Source organism: Hyaena hyaena, unplaced genomic scaffold (genome assembly GCF_003009895.1).
Source record: "Hyaena hyaena isolate Hyena2069 unplaced genomic scaffold, ASM300989v1 scaffold_224, whole genome shotgun sequence".
Taxonomy (NCBI): Eukaryota; Metazoa; Chordata; class Mammalia; order Carnivora; family Hyaenidae; genus Hyaena; species Hyaena hyaena.
Genome location: NW_024080854.1, coordinates 2,365,672 through 2,385,944, shown reverse-complemented (window position 1 = coordinate 2,385,944; position 20,273 = coordinate 2,365,672). Strand labels below are relative to the sequence as shown.

Genomic DNA, 20,273 nt, shown 5'->3' with positions numbered 1-20,273 from the left:
GACAATAACCTGGAGTTATATTCCGTTTTTGAAATACTGTTTTAAGTATTTGTTAACTGAAACATCAAGGAATTGCAGTCATGCCACCCAAAATATCAAGCACATGCATATGTAGGCCTTGATGGCTGTCCTGACTACCATCTGGCTGACAAAGACTATAAAATGCCATCATTTTTGGTTTTAAGGTGTTAAGAAAAAATGTACATCTTTGAGTCAAAGAAATAATAGTAGCTAACAAAGTAAGCTCCTATTCTCCTAATCAAAAGTTACAAATCATAAGTTCTAAGTACTTTAACTTTTAGGACAAAAAAGCTCACAAGACATCACAGTGTCCATACATAGCAGATAATCAATAAACATTTAGTGGTTAATAACTGCAGAATTTGGTAATCTAAGTTCTAAGTATTACCCAATAAAGAATTTTCTTATAACCTAGATCTTTAAGGTAAATATATTTCATTAAACCTAGAAATTAAGTAATGTTTAAAAATTAAAAATACTCTGGACCTGGGATCTCATCTTGGTTCTGCTAATTACCAGTGTGACATGTTAATTGGCCATTTAAATTTTTTTAATATTATTTTCCACATATATTAAATGAAATAATCTCTAAGAGCACTTTTCGCCCTAAAACTCTGTCATGCTGTGATGCTTTTCAGAAGGTTTAAATGATATACATTAAATCCACAGGATGATGGAGGCAACATCTATCTATAACTCCATATATATGTGTTTATTGACCATTGGTTAAGTGGTCAGAATTTTGTTTAGGGTAAAGGTAAAGGTATTTTATGTTTTTGTTTTTTTATCAGAAATATTGTCTGACACAAAAAATTTTAATATGATTGCCACTATTTCATAGGTTTTTAAAATTGGGCAGTTTTAACAGTTTTTTAAATTGGACAAATTTCTTAAAAATCTGGGGGTTTTGTACATACTGTATTTCATCAATTCTAAATTAAGCACCTTTTCACATTTTCTCTGAAATCAAGATGTTACTTATAATACATAGTATGTTAGAGTTTGACAATGTTTGTTCTTTCTTAGTAGTTCATAAAATAATAGTACATCTAGTACCTCTTAGCATTAGATTAGAGAAAATCTGATCATTTAATTAGGCTATATAGACCCAAAGTCCTAATTGTTGCTTATTTGAGTGCCTGACCTTTATATATCTTATACGTATCTCTCTTAAACTTTATAACCCAGGAGGTAAGTGGTTAAATTCTATTTAATATATGAGGAAAATGGGGTTTACAGAGTTGCGTAAGATCACTTCTTAAGTGTTTGGATTCAAAACCAACCTTTTCTGCCTCTGAAGTCTATGCTCCTAAACTATATACTTACAGTATCTCTTCATATTTGACCATAAGCACTAAAAATAATCAGCCCAGATGTAAAGCAGTCAGCTTTACTGAAGGACAGTTCAGCAATGTACAAAAGTCCCTTAAAAATGTTTATCTCATTAGATTCTACCTCTAGGAATTATTTTCCCTAGGATAATCAGAACTCTATACAAGAATTTATCTATAAAGATGTGTATGAAAACATTATTCTTCATAATGAAAAATTATAAAGAACCTAAATACCTTAAGACAAGTTAAATAAAGTATGAAGCATCTGCACTAATAGAGTGCTAGGTAAACAGTTTTAAATTGTGCTTAAAAATATTTTTTAAAACATTTACATGAAAATATGCTCACAATAGAATGTTAAGTTTAAAAAAAGCATGATTCTTTAGTCATTGTATCTGGGTGCCAGGATTGCTAATTATCATTATTTTATTTATTTATTTTTTGAGAGAGAGAGTACAAACAAGGGAGGGGCAGCTGGAGAATGAGAGAGAAAATCTTAAGCAGGCTCCATGCTAAGCATGGATACAGGGCTTGATCTCATGACTATGAGATCATGATCTGACCCAAAATCAAGAGTTGACACTTAACCAACTGAGTCACTCGGGACCTCCTTTATTTTTTATTTTATTATTTTATTATTTTTTAAATTATTTTTTAAAATTTATTTTGAGAGAGGGAATGAGAGCATTTGCAAAAGCAGGGGAGGGACAAAGAGAGGGGGAGACAGAGGGCCTGAAGTGGGCTCTTCACTGATAGCAGAGAGCCTGATGTGGGGTTCGAACTTAAGAACTGTGAGATCATGACCTGAGTCAAAGTAAGATACTTAACCGACTAAGCCACCCAGTCACCCTGATTTTTTATTTATTTATTTTTTTAATGTTTTATTTATTTCTAGGAGAGAGAGAGAGAGACAGCTTGAGCAGGAGAGGGTCAGAGAGAGAGGGAGTCACAGACTGAAACAGGCTCCAGACTCTGAGCTGGCAGTCAGCACAGAGCCCGACGCGGGGCCCGAACCCACGAACCACGAGATCATGACCTAAGCGAAAGTCGGTCGCTTAACCGACTAAGCCACCACCCAGGCACCCCAGATTTTTTATTTTTAAATTATTATTTTTTATTGAGATATAACTGTCATATAATGTTACATTAGTTTCAGGTATACAATTATTTGATATTTGTATATATTGTGAAATGATCACCACAATAAGCCTCTGTTACCACACGCACAGTTACAAAAAAAATTTTATTTCTTGTGACAAGAACATTTGAGATCTACTCCCTTAACAACTTTCATATATGCAATATGGTATTATTAACTATAGTCACCATGCCATACATTATATCCTCATGACCTATTTATTTTATAACTGGAATTTTGTACTTTTTGATCCCCTTCACCTATTTTGTCTACATTCTACCCCCACCCTCTGGCAACTACCAGTTGGTCTCTAGATCTGTGAGCTTGGTGTTTTGCAATTTGGGGTCCTTTGTTTTGTTTTTAGATTTCACCTATGAGTAAGATCATATTGCATTGGGCTTTGTCTGTCTGACTTATTTCACTTAGCATAATGCCCTCAGAATCCATACATGTCACAAGTAGCAAGATTTCGTTATTTTTTATGGCTGCATAATATGCCACTGAGTGTGTGTGTGTGTGTGTGTGTGTGTGTGTGTGTGTGTGTGTGTGACAGTTTCCTTACCCAGTGCTCGTATCGATCACTGAGCACGTAGGTTGTTTCCATATCTTGGCTATTTTAAATAATGCTGCAGTGAACATAGGGATGCATATCTCTTTTTGAGTTAGTGTTTTTATTTACTTTGGATAAACACCCAGGCATGGAATTTCTGGATCATAAGGTAGTTCTGTTTTTAATTTCTTTGAGGAACCTCCATTCTGTTTTCCACAGTGCCTGCACCAATTTACATCCCTACCAAATGTGCATAAGGGTCCCCTTTTCTCCACATCCTCACCAACACTTATTATTCCTTGTCTTTTTGATAATAGCCACTCTAACAGTTGTGAGGTAATATCCCATTGTGGTTTTAATTTGCATTTCTTTAATAATTAGTGATATTGAGCATCTTTTCATGTATCCATGGCCTTTTTATATCTTTTTTGGTTTTCCAAAAATACATTAATTCAAATCTTCTGTCCATTTTTTAATTGCATTGCTATTGAGTTGTATGAGTTTTTATATATTTTGGATTAGTAACCCCTTCTCAGATACATGATTTGCAAGTATTTTCTCCCACTTAGTACATTGCCTTTTCATTTTGTGGATGGTTTCCTTAAATGTGCAGAAACTTTTAGTTTGATTTAGTTACATTTGTTTATTTTTGCCTTTTTTGCCTTTGATTTTTGTTACCAAATCCAAAAAATCATCACTAAGACCATTGTCAAGGAGCTTACCACCTGTGTTTTCTTCTAGGAGTTTTATGGTTTTGGGTCTCAGGTTCAAGTCTTTAATCCATTTTAAGTTTATTTTTGTACATAGTGTAAGATAGGCATCCAATTTCATTCCTTTGCTGTCCGGTTCTCTCCATACCGTTTATTAGAGAGACTATCCTTTCCCCATTGTATATTCTTGGCTCCTTTGTCATAAATTAATGGACCAGATATACTTCGGTTTATTTCTGTGTTCTCTATCTTGTTCTGTTGATCTATGTGTCTATTTTTATGCCAATACCATACTGTTTTGATTACTATAGCTTTGTTCTATAGTTTGAAGTCAGGGAATATGATGCCTCTTATTATTTTTATTTTTTATTTTTCTTTTATGTATTTTCTAAAATTTTTACAAGAAATATGAATTGCATTTATAATCAGAAAAAGTTTTTTTCTGTGTGTTCTTAAGACCAAAACAGTCTTTCACTTTCTGTGTAGCTAACTGGAATCCCTAAAGGTATGTATACTCACAGAATTTAGAGCCAATATAGGATCTTAAAGATGATATACTCTAATCACCAGTTTTAGGACTAATGGGATTTTAAGGGTGATCTCCCCTTATTTCAGAAGTTTTTTTTAATGTTTATTCATTTTTTGAGACAGAGACAGATTGTAAGTGGGGGAAGAGCTGAGAGAGGGAGACACAGAATCTGAAGCAGGCTCCGGCTGCTCAGTACAGAACCCAATGTGGAGCTCAAACTCACAAACCACGAGATCGTGACCTGACCTGAAGTTGGACACTTAACCAAATTCGCCTAAGTCATGATCTCACGGTTTGTGAGTTTGAGCCCTGCGTCCGGCTTTGTGCTGACAGTGCAGAGCCTGCTTTGAATTCTCTCTCTCCTCTCTCTCTGTCCCTCCCCCACCTCTCAAAAATAAACATTAAAAAAAAGAGGCATTAAGAGATTTTTAAATATATAATAATAGTTAACATTTATCTAGTGCTCAGTACATTACTCTGTTTTCACTTTATCTTTATAATATCCTTGTGAGAGTTCATCTATTTTTATTCCCATTTTATAAAGGAGGAAACTGAGGCTTAGAGAGATTAAGTAACTTTTATATCCACAATTAAGTGATATATCTAGTGTTTGAACCAAGGTCTTCCTGACTTGAAGGTTCTTAAATATCATGTAATGGAATACAGCATAGCTTTTAAGTGACCTGTTCAATGTTACATTGCTTATTATTAGTGGAAGAAGGATTAACAAACTGATGTCTGGACTGCAGATTCAGTGTTCATTTAATTAATCTTGTCTGTTTTTAAAAAGTGTTGATTTGTAACCAGTTCAAATGCAATGACCAGTTCTATTCTATTAACATGACGAAAAATCTATCATTATCACTTATACATTTCAATTATATCTATTAAGCAAAGAATTTTTGTTTAATCCTCTTAAAACCTTGGGTGATGAAAATGTTCTGGAATTAGATAGTGTTGATGGTTCACAACCTTGTGAATATAGTAAAAACCACTGAACTGGATACTTAAAAAAAAATCTTTCCTTAAGATTACAGAAAAGTGTTTAAAAATTGTTATATTAAAACATAAAAATCTCAGAGACCAAAAAATGATGTAGTAATTTTTTAAGCTTCACACTATACCACATAAATATGTTTACTGTTTTTTACCTCTTTCTTGACCATAAATGCTATGTATGATTGAACCAAAACTATGAAATGAAAGGGAAATAAAAGAAATTAAATATCCGAACAATAGTAATAACTGCCTAAAGTCAGATATTAGTTGGGGCACCTGGGTGGCTCAATCAGTTAAGCGTTCAGCTGCAGCTCAGGTCATGATCTTGTAGTTCATGAGTTCGAGCCCTGAGTCAGGCTCTGTGCTGACAACTCAGAGGCTGGAGCCTGCTTCAGATTCTGTGTCTCCCTCTGTCCCTGCCCCTCTCCTGCTCACACTCTGTCTCTCTCTCATACAAATAAACAAAGATTAAAAAAAATTTAAAGCCAGATGTTGACTACTTTCAGGGGAGAAAAAGGGAATTTGAACTATAAACATGGATATTTGCAATTTGAATTAATGTCCTCATTTAAGAACTGATTTCTGTTGGTGGTCATTACTTGTTGTTATCCATAAATATATTGTGTAAGATTACAAATTAATCCAGAAAAACACTTTCCCAATTCTGGTATGGTTAATTGTCTTGTTGTAAGGAAAGTGAGCATTAGACAAAACCAGTTTTACTTTTTTTTAAACAAAATATTATAGCTTTGAATTTTTTGTGTTGTCAAGAATTTAAAGGATTATTGTCACAGATATTTAATATCTTTCAACATACAAAGTCAGAAGATAACCTTGTTATCAGTCCTATAAGACTATAAGAAATAAATTTTTTAAAAACTGTACACCAGATTATACTATAATTAGCAAATATGACAAATGTATACAATATACATATGGACCTTAAACTTTATGGGAATATGTTCTAATAAAAATGTAATTAAATGTAATCCAGTTTTAGGCAGTAAAGTTATATTTCCAGGGACACTAAGCCAGGGTGGCTCAGTGGTTAAGTATCCAACTCTTGATTTTGGCTCAGGTCATGATCTCAGGGTTCCATCGCCCTCCACATTGTCAGTGCTTGAGATTCTCTTTCTCTTCCTCTCTCTGCCCCTCCTCTGCTTATGTATACGCACGCGTGCTTTCTATCTCAAAATAAACTTCTAAAAGAAGAAGATATATTTCCAGAATGTCAAGACTTTCTACACTTTTAGTTAAAATTAATATTATCTGTAAGTAATCTCAAAGCTACAATTTTATTTCTGATCTCTATTATTTTGACAGATAATATAACCATTGATTAGTTTACAAGTATAGATTATGTGATGTATATTTTTTGAGCTTCTAATTCTGTATTTTTGCTTTTAAGCATCGAATGTTATCCAGACAAGAAGAACTTAAAGAAAGAGCAAGAGTTCTGCTTGAGCAAGCAAGAAGAGATGCAGCTCTAAAGGCAGGGAATAAGCAGAATACCAACGCAGCCGCACCACTCTGCAACAGGCAGCTAAGTGATGTGAGGAACATTGGTTAAAAAGTCATAAATAGTTCATTGCAATCATGGGGGTGAAGGGAGTAATTTATTTATATTTTTGCTAAGTCATTTTTTAAAAAGTTTTATTTTAATTCCAGATAGTTAATATACAGTATTATTTTAGTTTAGGTTTACAATATAGTAATTCAACAATTCCATACATCACTTGGTGCTCATCATGACACGCATACTCCTTAATCCCCATCACTTATTTCACCTGTCCCTGCACCCACCTCCCCTCTGGAAACCATCAGGCTGTTCTTGCTAAATCATTTTTCCAGACTTTGTGTATGGGGGGTACTTGGTACATTTACTGAACTGATAAAGTCATACTGAGAAGAACATGTTGTAATTTTTTCCTACATAGCAGTGTTAGCTATGAGAAAAAGTAAGATTTGGAGATATAATTTCTATATATATATATGAATGACCTATTTTTTGTTAATTTACCTTGTATAATTTAATTGTACTTTGTTTAAGATTGTATTTTGTCTATGGAAGTTAATTTTTTTGGAAATATTAGAATATAATAATGATGCCTTCCATTTATTGAAAAATAGGCATCATTATTATAATGGATGTTTTACATAACCCTGTGAAATATATGTTCAAACTACTTTCCTCATAAGAAAACTGGGGTGATAGGTAAGGTAATTTTATAAAGTTAACAGAGTTAGTAAATGATGAATCCAGGATTTGAACTTGAGCCTTTTCAGACTACAGAATCAATGTTTTTTTCTATCATATACTGCCATCCCTATGTTAAACCACATTTTTATACATGATTTATACATTTCACAAATGATAATAAATATATGGTAATAGAAGCCCTTAAATTTAAGGGGACAAGAACCTCTTCGTGAATCTGAAAACTATGACAGCCTCCCTTACCGTCAGACTTACATACACAAAACTACATGTTCTTTTTTTTCCTTTAATTAAGATTTTATTTTTTAGAGCAGTTTTAGTTTCACAGCAGAATTATAGGGAAGGTACAGAGATTTCCCATATACACCCTGCATCTACATATTTATTTATATCTCTCCTCTTAACAACATCCCACACCAAAGCGATACATTTGTTAGAACTGATAAACCTACACTGAACTGATAAAACAAACCTACATCATAATCACCCAAAGCCCATAGTTTACATTATGATTCCCTCTTGGTGTTCTCCATTTTATGAATTTGAACAAATGTGTATCCATCATTATGGTATCATAGAGTATTTTCATTTCCCTAAGAATATTCTGTTACACCTATTTATCCCTTCCAACACTCCCAACCCCTGGAAACCTGATAATGTTACTGTCTCCATAATTTTGCCTTTTCCAGAATGTCATAGTTGGAATCATGCAGTGTATGGCCTTTTCTGATTAGCTTCATTTACCTAGTAATATGCATTTAAGATTTTTCCATGTTTTTCACGGTTAAAAAGACCATTTCTTTTTAGTGCTGAGTAATATCTCATTGTCTGGATCTACCACAGTTTATTTATCCTTTCACCTACTAAAGGACATCTTGATTGCTTCCAGAGTTTGGCAATTATGAATAAAGCTGCTATAATCATCCATGTGCAAGTTTTTGTGTGGACCTAGGTTTTTAACTCATTTGAGTAAATACTAAGGAGTGTGATTGCTAGATCTTATGGGTAAGAGTATGTTTATTTGTATAAAAAAATGCTAAACTATCTTCCAAAGTCCCTATACCATCTTGCATTGCCACCAGCGATGTGTGAAAGTTCTTGTGGGGTTCCACATCTTCATCAACATTGAGTGTTGTCGGTGTTCCAGATTTTGACCATTCTGATAGGTGTTTAGTGATATCTCATTGTTTTAATGTGCATTTCCCTGATGCACATTAAAACATATGATATGGAGCTTCTTTTTATATGCATATTAGCAATCTATAAATCTTTGGAGAGTTGTCTGTTGGGGTCATTGGCCCATTTTTTAATTAAGTTGTTTTTTATTGTTGAGTTTTGATGTTATTTGTATATTTAGGATATAATCTTTTATCACGTGTCTGTTGTAAATTGAGTGTTCCTGCTGATGAATATAGAATATCTGTTCAATTATTTAGTTATTCTTTGATTTCATTATATTCCTCATATAGATTGTGTACATATTTTGTTAGATTTAAACCTATCAACTTTTCACTAATGTGAATAGTATTGTGGTTTTAATTTCAAATTCCGCTTGTTCACTGCTGGTATATAGGAAAGCAATTGTCTTTTGCATATTAGCCTTGTATCCTACAGCCTTGCTATAATTGTTTATTAATTCCAGGACAGTTTTTTTTTTTTTTTTCCATTCTCTCAGATTTTCTACATAGGTGATCACGTCATCTGTGATCAGACATTTTTATTTCTTCCTTTCCATGCATATGATGATTAAGCACACCTTTCAGATATGAGCTTAATAACCTCTGACCTTGAGCAGTGTTTTTCACACTTCAAGTCTTTCCATGATAATGTGATATAAAATTGATTTAGCATGCTGTAGTAATTATTTTTAATGAAAAGGAATAGAATAGAATGGAATAAAAATATCAAAACTCATCACACATAGTAGCCATGGTATTTTGGTCTGAAACTTGCTTTAGTTATATGGATATGTATGTTTACTGGATCTTGATATAAAATGTATTTTAGACTATGGTTCATGATAAAAATGTTTGAGAAATCCTAATGAGAGGACCATCTTTGAAGAAACTTTGTAGCCTTTATGCCAACTCCTTCAGTGCCTAGCCAACTGTATATCATCAATTTGTTGGTCATTTGTCAGATATTTATTAAATGTCTGAACTGAGTGTATTCATAGTTACAGAAAAGGCTAAGCTTCTTCCTTCATTGAGTATACATTATGGTGGGAAGACACAGATAAATAACTAGAGTGTGAAAACTGCATGATAGAGGAAATTTAAGTAGGTAAAGGCTTGACTGATTTGAAGAGGGGACATTTGACCTAAGATTTGATAGGTGAAAAGGATCTAGTCAAGTGAAAAGCCACAGAAAGAATATCTCTTTAAAAAGAAAGTTATTTTTTTAATACTATATTTTATTTGTGATTAACTTTATTTCTTAATTATTCAGATTCTAAAAATTATGGGGAATGTATAACTCTATATTGTTCCAGTGTGTTGTTTTTAAATTGAGAATACCTGAGATTTAAGTGATCTATATACCAACTAGATTTTTAAAACCAATTACTTCACATATATATCAATTTTATATATATTAATAACTATTATTGAATGTTTATTGAGCATTTACTGTTTGACAGGCAGGATTCTAAGTAATTTAACATGGATTTTCTCATTTAATCTCTACAATAATTATCTGAGTTAAATATTGTCATCCCTATTTTACAGTTGAGAAAACTGACAAACAAATTAATGAATTGCCCATCATAACAGAGCCAAGAATTGAACCTAGACAATTTGATTTCACAGGTTATGTTTTTAAGGCATTGTGTTATATTTCCTTCTTTATATTTCTTACATCTTTGTGAAATGGAAATAGAGACTATTGTTTTATCTCTTATAGAAATTAAGAAAGTAAGTTGGGAAGGAATGTTTAAATTTACCTAGGTTGCAGACTGTGATATATGAGGCTTAGAATTCATGTATCCTGACTTTTTAAAAAGATGATGGTTGGGACGCCTGGGTGGCTCAGTCAGTTGGGCGTCCGACTTCGGCCCAGGTCATGATCTCACAGTTCATGGGTTCAAGCCCCGCATCGAGCTCTTGCTCTCAGCTCGGAGCCTGGAGCCTGATTTGGACTCTGTGTCTCCCTCTTTCTCTGACCCTCTCCTGCTCATGCTGTCTCTCTCTCCCTCTCTCTCAGAAATAAAACAAATAAATAGATAAATAAATAAATAAAATCATTAATAAATAAATAAAAATTTAAAAATGATGGTTAGGTTTTCATTTGGTTTATTCATTTATTACTTCAAATTTTCAACAAATATTTATTGGTCACCCTTTCTGTTTAAGGTACCAATAATTTAAACTTTTAATTTCTCAAATGAAATACATACGAAATACATTTTTATTTAAATTATGATAGTGTAAATTCAACAACAAGTTAGTTACTAAATCATCTCTTACTCTATGTTATGACATCTTACTGTGTCTGTAAAATATATAACTTGGATTTTAAGAAACATGATGATGGTGACGTTTCATTGAGTTAGATACTGTTTATACTCCTCATAATATGTAACTTGCCACATCTTTCTGGAAAACCATTAGACTTCATCAAGGAATGTTCATTCTCTTTTCCCTGATAATTCTACTAACAAAGAATCGTATGCTGGTTTTCATCACCATGTTGTTTGTAATAGCAAAAATTATAAAATGATAATTGTGCAAAACAAAAATGATCAAATAAATTATAATAAGCAAATATACTTTTTATATAGCCATTAAAACTTATCTATTCAATAATGTCTTCAAAGAATATTGAAAGGACATAGAAGAGTGCTCACAGTGTCATTTTGCATTAAAAGAAGGATATAAAATATACATGGCATATGAACTCCATTTTCTATTTTTTTAATCTTTACTTATTTATTTTTAGAGAGAGAGAGAAAGAGAGAGAGCCTGCATGCATGAATGGAGGGAGGGCCAGAGGGAGAGGAGAGAGAATCCCAAGCAGGCTCCATGTTTTGAAATGATAGAGACTTTGGGTTTTTTTTTTAATGTGCATTAAAAAGGACAGGAAGGAAAATCATCAAAATATTGACAGTAATTATCTCTAAGGGATAGTATAACAAATGACTTATAAAGCATTTTCCCCTTTATTCTTTGTTTTTAAAATATGTTAAGATACATATTTTAAACTAGGGGAATTTTGGGGGTGCCTGGGTGGCTCAGTTGGTTAAGCATCCGACTTTGGCTCAGGTCATGATCTCATGGTTCGTGGGTTCGAGCCCCGCATCGGGCTCTGTGCTGACAGCCAGCTCAGAGCCTGGAGGCTGTTTCGGATTCTGTGTCTCCCTCTCTCTCTGACCCTCCCCTGCCCATGCTGTCTCTCTGTCTCTCTCTCAGAAATAAATAAAACATTTTTGAAAAAATAAACAAGTAAACTAGGGGAATTTTTTTGTATCTAAAAAAGTATTTTTATCATATTGTTTTCTTAGTGTACCCAAACAAACTTGACTTCAGTATTTCTAAGATAACGGGTGTGTAAGTGTGTGTTTTAAGAAGAGAGACACTTGTTTTTTTAAAATGTTTATTTATTTACTTTTGAGAGAGAGAGAGAGCAAGCAGGGGAAGGGCCGAGAGAGAGGGAGACAGAATCCCAAGCAGGCTCCATACTGTAAGCACAGAGCCCGATGTGGGGCCTGAACCTGCAAACCATGAGATCATGACCTGAGCTGAAACCAAGAGTTGGATGCTTAACTGACTGAGCCACTCAGGTGCCCCAAGAACTCTTCACTCCTACAGTTGATGATAACTAGCTTTTGCCTAGGTATGGAATAAATGGCAGATTCAATAATAACAGTCCATGGGGCGCCTGGGTGGCTTAGTCGGTTAAGCGTCCGACTTTCGCTTTGGTCATGATCTTGTTGTTCTTGGGTTCGTGCTCCTTGTCGGGCTCTGTGCTGACTGCCAGCTCAGAGCCTGGAGCCTGTTTCAGTCTGTGACTCCCTCTCTCTCTGACCCTCCCCTGCTCACGTTGTCTCTCTCTCTCCTAGAAATAAATAAAACATTAAAAAAAAATAATAAAAATAATAACAGTCCTGTTCACACTGAGAAGACATGAAATTTTCAATGACTACTGTTTATGACTGATGAGTAGTAATTGTGGTATCTCACAAAATATCTCATTGTTTCTTTGACTACCACTGATGGGACTTGGGTTAGTTGTCCTGGACTCATTTTATTGTTACAGTTGTTTTCCCAGAAAGAGCAGCTCCAGGCCACATAGCTGGCCTGCTGCATGCCAGGCTAGTCACTTTGTTACTTTGTCTTGCATTTACCCAAAGTTGTACTCTATTGCCGAAATTAAGCCATGCTTTAAACAGTCCCAGAGATACTTTATTTACCCTTCTTTTTTCAGGTTATCTTTTGCTGAATAAAAAACCACCTTACTGGCCTGAAACAACCAGTTGATTATGCTTGCAGATTCTTTGATTTAGTCATGAGGATAGGAAACTCTGGGAGTGGCTTCTGTTCCATGACATTTGAGGCTGGATTTTGATGAGGACCTCTGCTAAACTGTCATTTGGAACACCTACATGTAGCTTCTCCCTGTAGTCTCTCCACTTGAGCTAGTTTGGGCTTCCTCACAGCATGGTGGCTGGGTCTGTGAGCAGATATGCCAAGACAGTCAGGCAGATATGCATGACATTTTTATGAGCTAGCTTTAAAAGCCATGTTGCATCACTTTTGCTATACCGATGGCCTGAGCATACACAAAGCTCCACCCAGATTTAAGGAGCAGAGACATAGATTCCACACCACTAATGAGAGGAGTGTGGCATAGGAGATACTGTTGTAGCCTCTCTCGTTATAGCTTAAACTCAATTTTAAAACATTCTTGTGCATTCTACTATTGGTCATTTTTCAGCAAAGTAGAGCCCTGTATAGCTCTCTTATGAAAAGCATCAATTTCATGAATTCAATAGTATGCTCTCCAACTATTGTTCTTGTTTTGACACTTGATACCCTGTGGGGCTTATAGCTTATATTAATTATATTAATGAATGAAGTGATGTAAGAAGAAGAATATTAAATGGCAGATCAGTCCAGATGCACAAAAGAAAAGTTAGACCTTGCTGTTGCTTTTTAGATTTTCAGTTTAGTGTGCAGTTTGTTATCAGGTTGATCTATTTTCCAAAGACATCATAGTTTTCTTAATTTGATTATTTTCTTTATCATTTCTGGTAGCTCTTGTACATACAGATTGGAATTATTTACCAGTACTGTCCATATTTTGGAAAAGTAGTTTGGCCAACTTGGTTGATAAAAGGAAAAGGGAAAACACCCAGTTTCATCTCTGGAGCAATTGAATGTGTGTTAAGTGATACTAAAACTGGAAAATACTTAATTCTCTAAATCTGTCTTTCCATTTATTAAATGGAAGCAAAATTCTTTTTTTTTCCTTGTGTGACATTCAAATTAATAGGTGTCCACAGTGAAGAGGGTAAGGGAACCATGACTAATGCCATTCCCACTTCAGTGTCAGCATCTCTTTCACTCTGGAGAGATCAAAAGACTGCTGGTAAATAAAAAGAAGGTCTAACTAGAAAAAAAGAAAGCTGGCATCTAATTTAGTGAACTGATTGCTACTATTTTCCCTTGTTTATGATCTTTAATTTGTGCCTTGATTTAGAGTGCTCTTATTTTAAAATTCATTGTAAGTTATCTTGCCCTTCATAATGTATGCTACTGTACTGAAAGTAAAGTTGCTGGTGGGGGGAGTCATACCTGTTGCCACCTACTGCTTTTTGTGTTCTTAGTTTACCTGAGAATTTCCATGAGTTTAAAAAAAAGTTGGTACCCAGGAATGATCTCGAGTCTTGAATGAATGAGACACTGACCTCAATTCTTCTAGAGTTTATTGAAGAGCTTACTGTTTCATATTCTTAAGATTGTTCACTGATTTAGGACTTACTCAGCAATGGTCTTTTATCTTTCTGAACTCTGTTTCTATAAAACTAACCTAGGATCTTCTGATGAATGCCAAGAAAAATAAGAAGAGCTATTTTAATAATAATTTTAATAAATATTGGAGTACTTGAGGCATATAGTATATGGGAAAGTGTCCATGTACTGAATACAGGTTACCTCCTTTTCAGGCTTTTTGTATCTAATTCTGGGCTGAGAGAGAATGAAAGCAAAGGTCTACATACAAGGAAAGACAAGCTTCTAAAATATAATGAAGAGAAAACTGGTAAATTGTATTAGGTACTAATTTGAGTATATAAAGGCTCAGAATCTTTCCAGTAACTCCCGCTTACCAAGAGAACAAACTTCCCAGATATGCAGCATGTCCTTATACAAGGTCCTTGCAAATCCTCTTCCCTCCCTTTCTAGCCTCGTCTCTCACATCTCTCCCATTATTCACTCCACAATCCATCTCTGCTAAGTTGCTTACAGAGAGTATGGCATATTCTAATTACTGCGTCAAGCACTGGCTGTTCTTTCCCTGAAATTCTCTTCTTTCCCTGTTAGTTTCCACTGAAATATCTCTTCTCTGAGTACCCTGTCTTGGTTCCTAGCAGTAAAGCTAATTCTCTTTCCTTTATCTTTCTCTAATATGCTGTACATCTCTCTCCCATCGCATTTATCCCATATAATTATCTATTTACACATCTCTCTCCCACTGAGCTATGAGCTATTCAAAGTACAGGAACCTTGTATTCCCATCACCAAGTTAAGTAAATGTTTATTGAATAAATAAATGAAGGGAATAGTGACAGGCTCTTTTCATATATTCTGAGTTTCAACTAATAAAAACACAAGTTTAAACATGATAAACTTGGGTTGCTGTATGGAGTTTCTTGGTGGTAAAGGTTTGTACACAGGTAAAATATCCCTCTGAAAATCTTTAAAGTGGAATTATCATTGAGCAGAGAAAGTTAAAGTGTCTGTCCCCCTTTCTTGAGTCCGTTATAGAGATGACAATTGCCATGTTGGAACTTAAGATTCTCTGGATCATTCTTTTCTTTCTTTCATGAATCCTACATTGTGATACCTGTCTTTGTTGTTATGATGTGTACACAGCAAATCCTTTCACACACCTGTCCTTCCTGTACGCTGGGCCCTTTGATTAGAGTGCAATCCCCAACTCTCTCTTGAAGCACACCACTCTACCAAACATTCCCTCTTAGATAAATTAGTATAGCTTTAGGCAATTTCTAAGACACTGAAAACAACTCTTTGTAATCTTATCTGGTAGGTCCTTATGTACAGACTTTACTTAAGTCATCCTCAGGAAAAGATTTGAGCTGTTATTTATCTTAAATATCAACTCACAAATGCAGATATTATAAACTGTTTAATTTTTCTTAATTTTTGTCAAAACCAGTATTGCATGTTTTAATGAGAACTTGCTAAGCAAGCACATGTTGTATTTAGATCTTTAGTAGTTTACAGGATTCATTTGTGTCTCTGTGCCTTTAAATGTTCATTTAACCTGCTTCAGGTATTTTCTGAAATTATTTTTCTATAAGAAACAGATTTCATTGCTCTGAATCTCTGTGATTTATATTTTTTTACTTCCTTTTCCTGTCCTGTGAAGATTTTCATATGTTAGATTTTTACTAATGCAGATTTTAGATGATATTTCTTTTGCTTATGGTTTCCACGTGCACTTAAAGTAATTTTTTTCAGGGGCTCATGGGTGGCTCAGTTAGCTGACAGCCCAACTCTTGATTTTGGCTCAGGTCAATGTCCCAGGGTGAGGGATTGGGCCCCATGTCAGGCTCTGTGCTAAGCATAGAGCCTGCTTAAGAGTCTCTCTCTCCCTCTCTCTCCCTCTGCCCCTCTCACCTGCTAACACGCACCCTCTCTTTCTCTCTCTCTCAAATTAATAAAAAAATTTTTTTTCAAAATCAGGAGTTTGGTGTGAACACACACTGTGAGAAAAATGTAGTAGTTTTTTTCGAGAAAAAAATTCCTTTTTTATTATTTTTCTTTATTACTCAGTTTCCCCAAATACTCTCAGGCTCTTTTGCTTACAACTTTGCATTAGAATATAACTACTTTTTTAAAATACATTTAATAGGGGTGCCTGGGTGGCTCAGTTGGTTAAGCATCCGACTTGGGCTCAGGTCATGATCTCATAATTCGTGGGTTCAAGCCCCGCATCGGGCTCTGTGTTGACAGCTAGCTCAGAGCCTGAGCCTGTTTCAGATCCTCCGTCTCCCTCTCTTTCTGACCCTCCCCTGCTCAGGCTGTCTCTTTCTCTCTCTCTCTCAGAAATAAATAAAACATTAAGAAAATTTTTTAAAAAATAGAATACATTTAATAAATCTATTACTTTATTTTTTTTTTCTCATTACAGTGCAGTTCACTTTTATTTATTTTTTTTTTTACAAATAGTTTATTGTCAAATTAGTTTCTACATAAATAAATCTATTACTTTAAATAATGCTCATGTAATTATGTAGGTAGCTGAAGGAGATGTTTGCATTTATGTGCTAAACTTTAGGATCAGTACACTCTAAGAATGAAGAATGAGAATCCTGCTGATGCCATATAAGTTTAATTATTACTTTTATGTTTCTAAGAAAGAATAAAATCTATTTTATAAGTTAGAAAGTCTAGGGGCGCCTGGGTGGCTTAGTCGGTTGAGCGTCCGACTTTTGCTTAGGTCATGATCTCGCAGTTCGTGGGTTCGGGCCCAGCGTTGGGCTCTGTGCTGACTGCCAGCTCAGAGCCTGGAGCCTGTTTCAGAGTCTGTGTCTCCCTCTCTCTCTGACCCTCCCCTGCTCACGCTGTCTCTCTCTCTCTCCTAGAAATAAATAAAAATATTTAAGAAAAAAATCTATTTTATAAGTAGAAAGTCTAAAAAGAATTAGGGTAATTGTCTATAAATATGTTTGTTTTCAGTTTTTCTGCTTTAAATTACATAGCTTAAGAAAATGGTTTACAGATACTTGGTGATACCGAGAAAGGGTTTTTTTAATGTTTTTCTTTACTTTTGAGAGAGGGAGACAGAATGCAAGCTGGGGAGGGGCAGAGAGACACACACTCACAGAATCTGAAGCAGGCTCCAGGTTTTGAGCTGTCAGCACAGAGCCTGACATGGGGCTGAAACCCATTAACCATGAGATCATGACCTGAGCCAAAGTCCGGCACTTAGCTGACTGAGCCACCCAGAAGTTGTTTTTTTTTTTGTTTTTGTTTTTTTTTTTTAAATAGAAAGGTCAGAAAAGAATTCAACGTTATTATAAAGCAGACTTAAGTTTTTTTCCTCAATTTTAATCTGCAAGGATAGTGAATGACCCATTAAAGTCAATTGGTGTAGTAACCCATCTTCACTTCACTTAACAGGATCAGACTGCAAGATACCAGCAAGTTCTAGAAGGTTTGCATCCATCTTTAAAGGTTTGCAGGAATATTTGAATCCTCTGAAGAAAACTGTATATGGGAAAGGAATTTAATTTGGTCAGTCTTTAGTCAGCTGCAAGGACCAGTAATCAAAAAAGATACCATGACTTTTTTTTTTTTTTTTTTTACTGGTCTTTGGTAGTAAATCCAGAAGGCTTATTTGGTGAGAACCAAAAGAATGCAAGCTGCTCTTTTGCAAATTAAACCTTTAACAGGTATTTTGTTGCTATGAAGAGGTAAGACATCAACCTTGCACTTTTGATGTTAATTGGAAAATATTGATTTAAATTGGAATAGTCTGTTGTGCTGATAATTGTAGCATATTTAGATAAGATCACTAGATTTTTTCCAGGTAATAAAAGAAGCAGTTACCATCCAGTTGGTAAAACAAAACAAAACAAAACAAATGAACAAAAATAACCTAAGCATCATTTTGGTAATAATCCCTGACAGAGAGAAACTTCTTCCATAGTTTTTATGTCTATATCGTAAGTATGTACCATCATAACAGTATATATAGATTATATTATATGTTTATGAATATTGACTGTGTTACAATTAAATGGCTAGCCTCTAGGAATTAAGCTTTAACATTAAGGTTGAGCTAAATTTTTTATTTTTCCAAATTAAACATATTATCAATTCTCTTGAATTGATAATTCAAGAATAAGTAGGTTAACTTCACATTTGTCATATTAAAAGAAGAACATCAAATATTATAAAAAGAAATCTAAAACCTTCAATAACATGGAGTGAGAATTTTGTCTTATTTAGGGATTTTTATTCTCTATATGAGCTGGAATGTCTATACCCAGGGCACTATAAGATGAAAATAAATTCCTTATTTCTTACTCCAACACAATTGACAGAAGATTTAATGTGCATAATCCGCTTCAGACCAGTAAGACACTTTAAATGTATAGCTAATCTTTTTTACAGTTGTATTTTATAGGAGAAGAATGCCAGTGTACTTCTGTGTTCAGCATAAATGCCTCTGTACATGGCAGTGGTTTTTATTCATTATGATTTAAATAATAGTTTACCTATTATGTCTAAATTTAAGTTGATTCGAAGACTGCTATCCTAACAATGGCTACTAGACTTCTTAGAAAACATATTGTTAGCTTGCTAGCATATCTTCAAAGTCACACAAAATACCATCATTGTTAGGAGGAAAAAAAAAAAAAACTCAAGCATCTTTTCTATTATGTGGTCACAAACCCCTAGCCTCAAAAGTCTTATTTATTTGATATTGGTGTGAATTCATGAAGCTAGGGCTAGGTGTCTTAGCATCAGGAACACTCCTTTTATGCGACTATTAATGGCTATAAACACTTTCCATATGGCTGTTCAGTGCAGTGTTGAACATCCCAGGATGATATCACTATTACTAAGAGCTGTATTTTATATTGCCTATTCTTTTATTGCTCAGCATGCAAGAGGGTAGAGTTTAAATCTTTATTCATTTCATTTTTTAATGTTTCTTTTGTTCTCCTTATCATGTTCTGGCTTTCCCAAGGATATATGCCTTGAACGAAAAGTCACATGTGCATTACTAATTGTATGCTATTGTATTTACAGTTCCTAGTGGTGGCACTGTGAAGCTACTAATTCCTCTGCTTCACTTGATGTAAAATAATCTGAGTGTCTTTGATAGCAGTGAAACAGTATTAATTGTTTTGTACATTTTTTGGTCACTCTTCTTAGGTGGTCTTCATAATCTATTAGAACTTTCAGCCAGATTTTTGTAATGTCATGCCTCCAGCAGTGATTAAATTGGTAATTAATGAACAGTCTTTGGCAATGTAAACCACATCCCGTTAATTTTCCCTTTTGAGTTTTTAGAAGTTGTCTTCTGTGTCAGAAATCATTGCGCCACCTTGCTATGGCCCCTTGGCATGAAACCACAACGACTTGATTTTTGCAGCCATTATTAGATCAGAGCAGTAATTTCACAGTATTTTGGTCAAGGTAATTATAATACCAAGAACTGAGTAGATTTGAAAATTCACGAAAGAAGTCCAGGAATACCAGGTGAGCTTCCTTGTGTTCACTGGAACGTTATGATTAGTTTAATTGGTCTTTGTTTGATTTTAGCCGCAGAAACTATTTGTGCCACAGCAGTGCAGTGACTTTATACTTGAGTGTTTCTGACCTTCTTTGACAGGGGTGGGTGCAAAAATGAGCCCTTTGAAATAGTTCCCTTCCCAAAAGGGGGTTAAACTGCATTTAAAAAATTAACTATAGAAAAGAAAGATCTCTAATTAATTTCTTAATATCTTACTCTTTTTTGTGAATCATTTAGCAAGTTTATTTTCTCTGGCTATTTACAATATTTGCTATTTTGATTAAA

At 34.4% G+C, this 20,273-nt stretch overlaps 1 protein-coding gene across 1 annotated transcript in view; it reads left to right on the top strand.

Annotated features, from left to right (window-relative positions):
* EHBP1 (EH domain binding protein 1) overlaps positions 1-20,273 on the top strand; it is a gene marked incomplete at its 5' end in the record, with an annotated part of 199,053 nt that overhangs the window by 105,912 nt on the left and 72,868 nt on the right. The window contains one exon of the mRNA XM_039243181.1: positions 6,690-6,833. Coding sequence (XP_039099112.1) covers positions 6,690-6,833 — 144 coding nt within the window. The remainder of the gene's footprint in view (positions 1-6,689; positions 6,834-20,273) is intronic.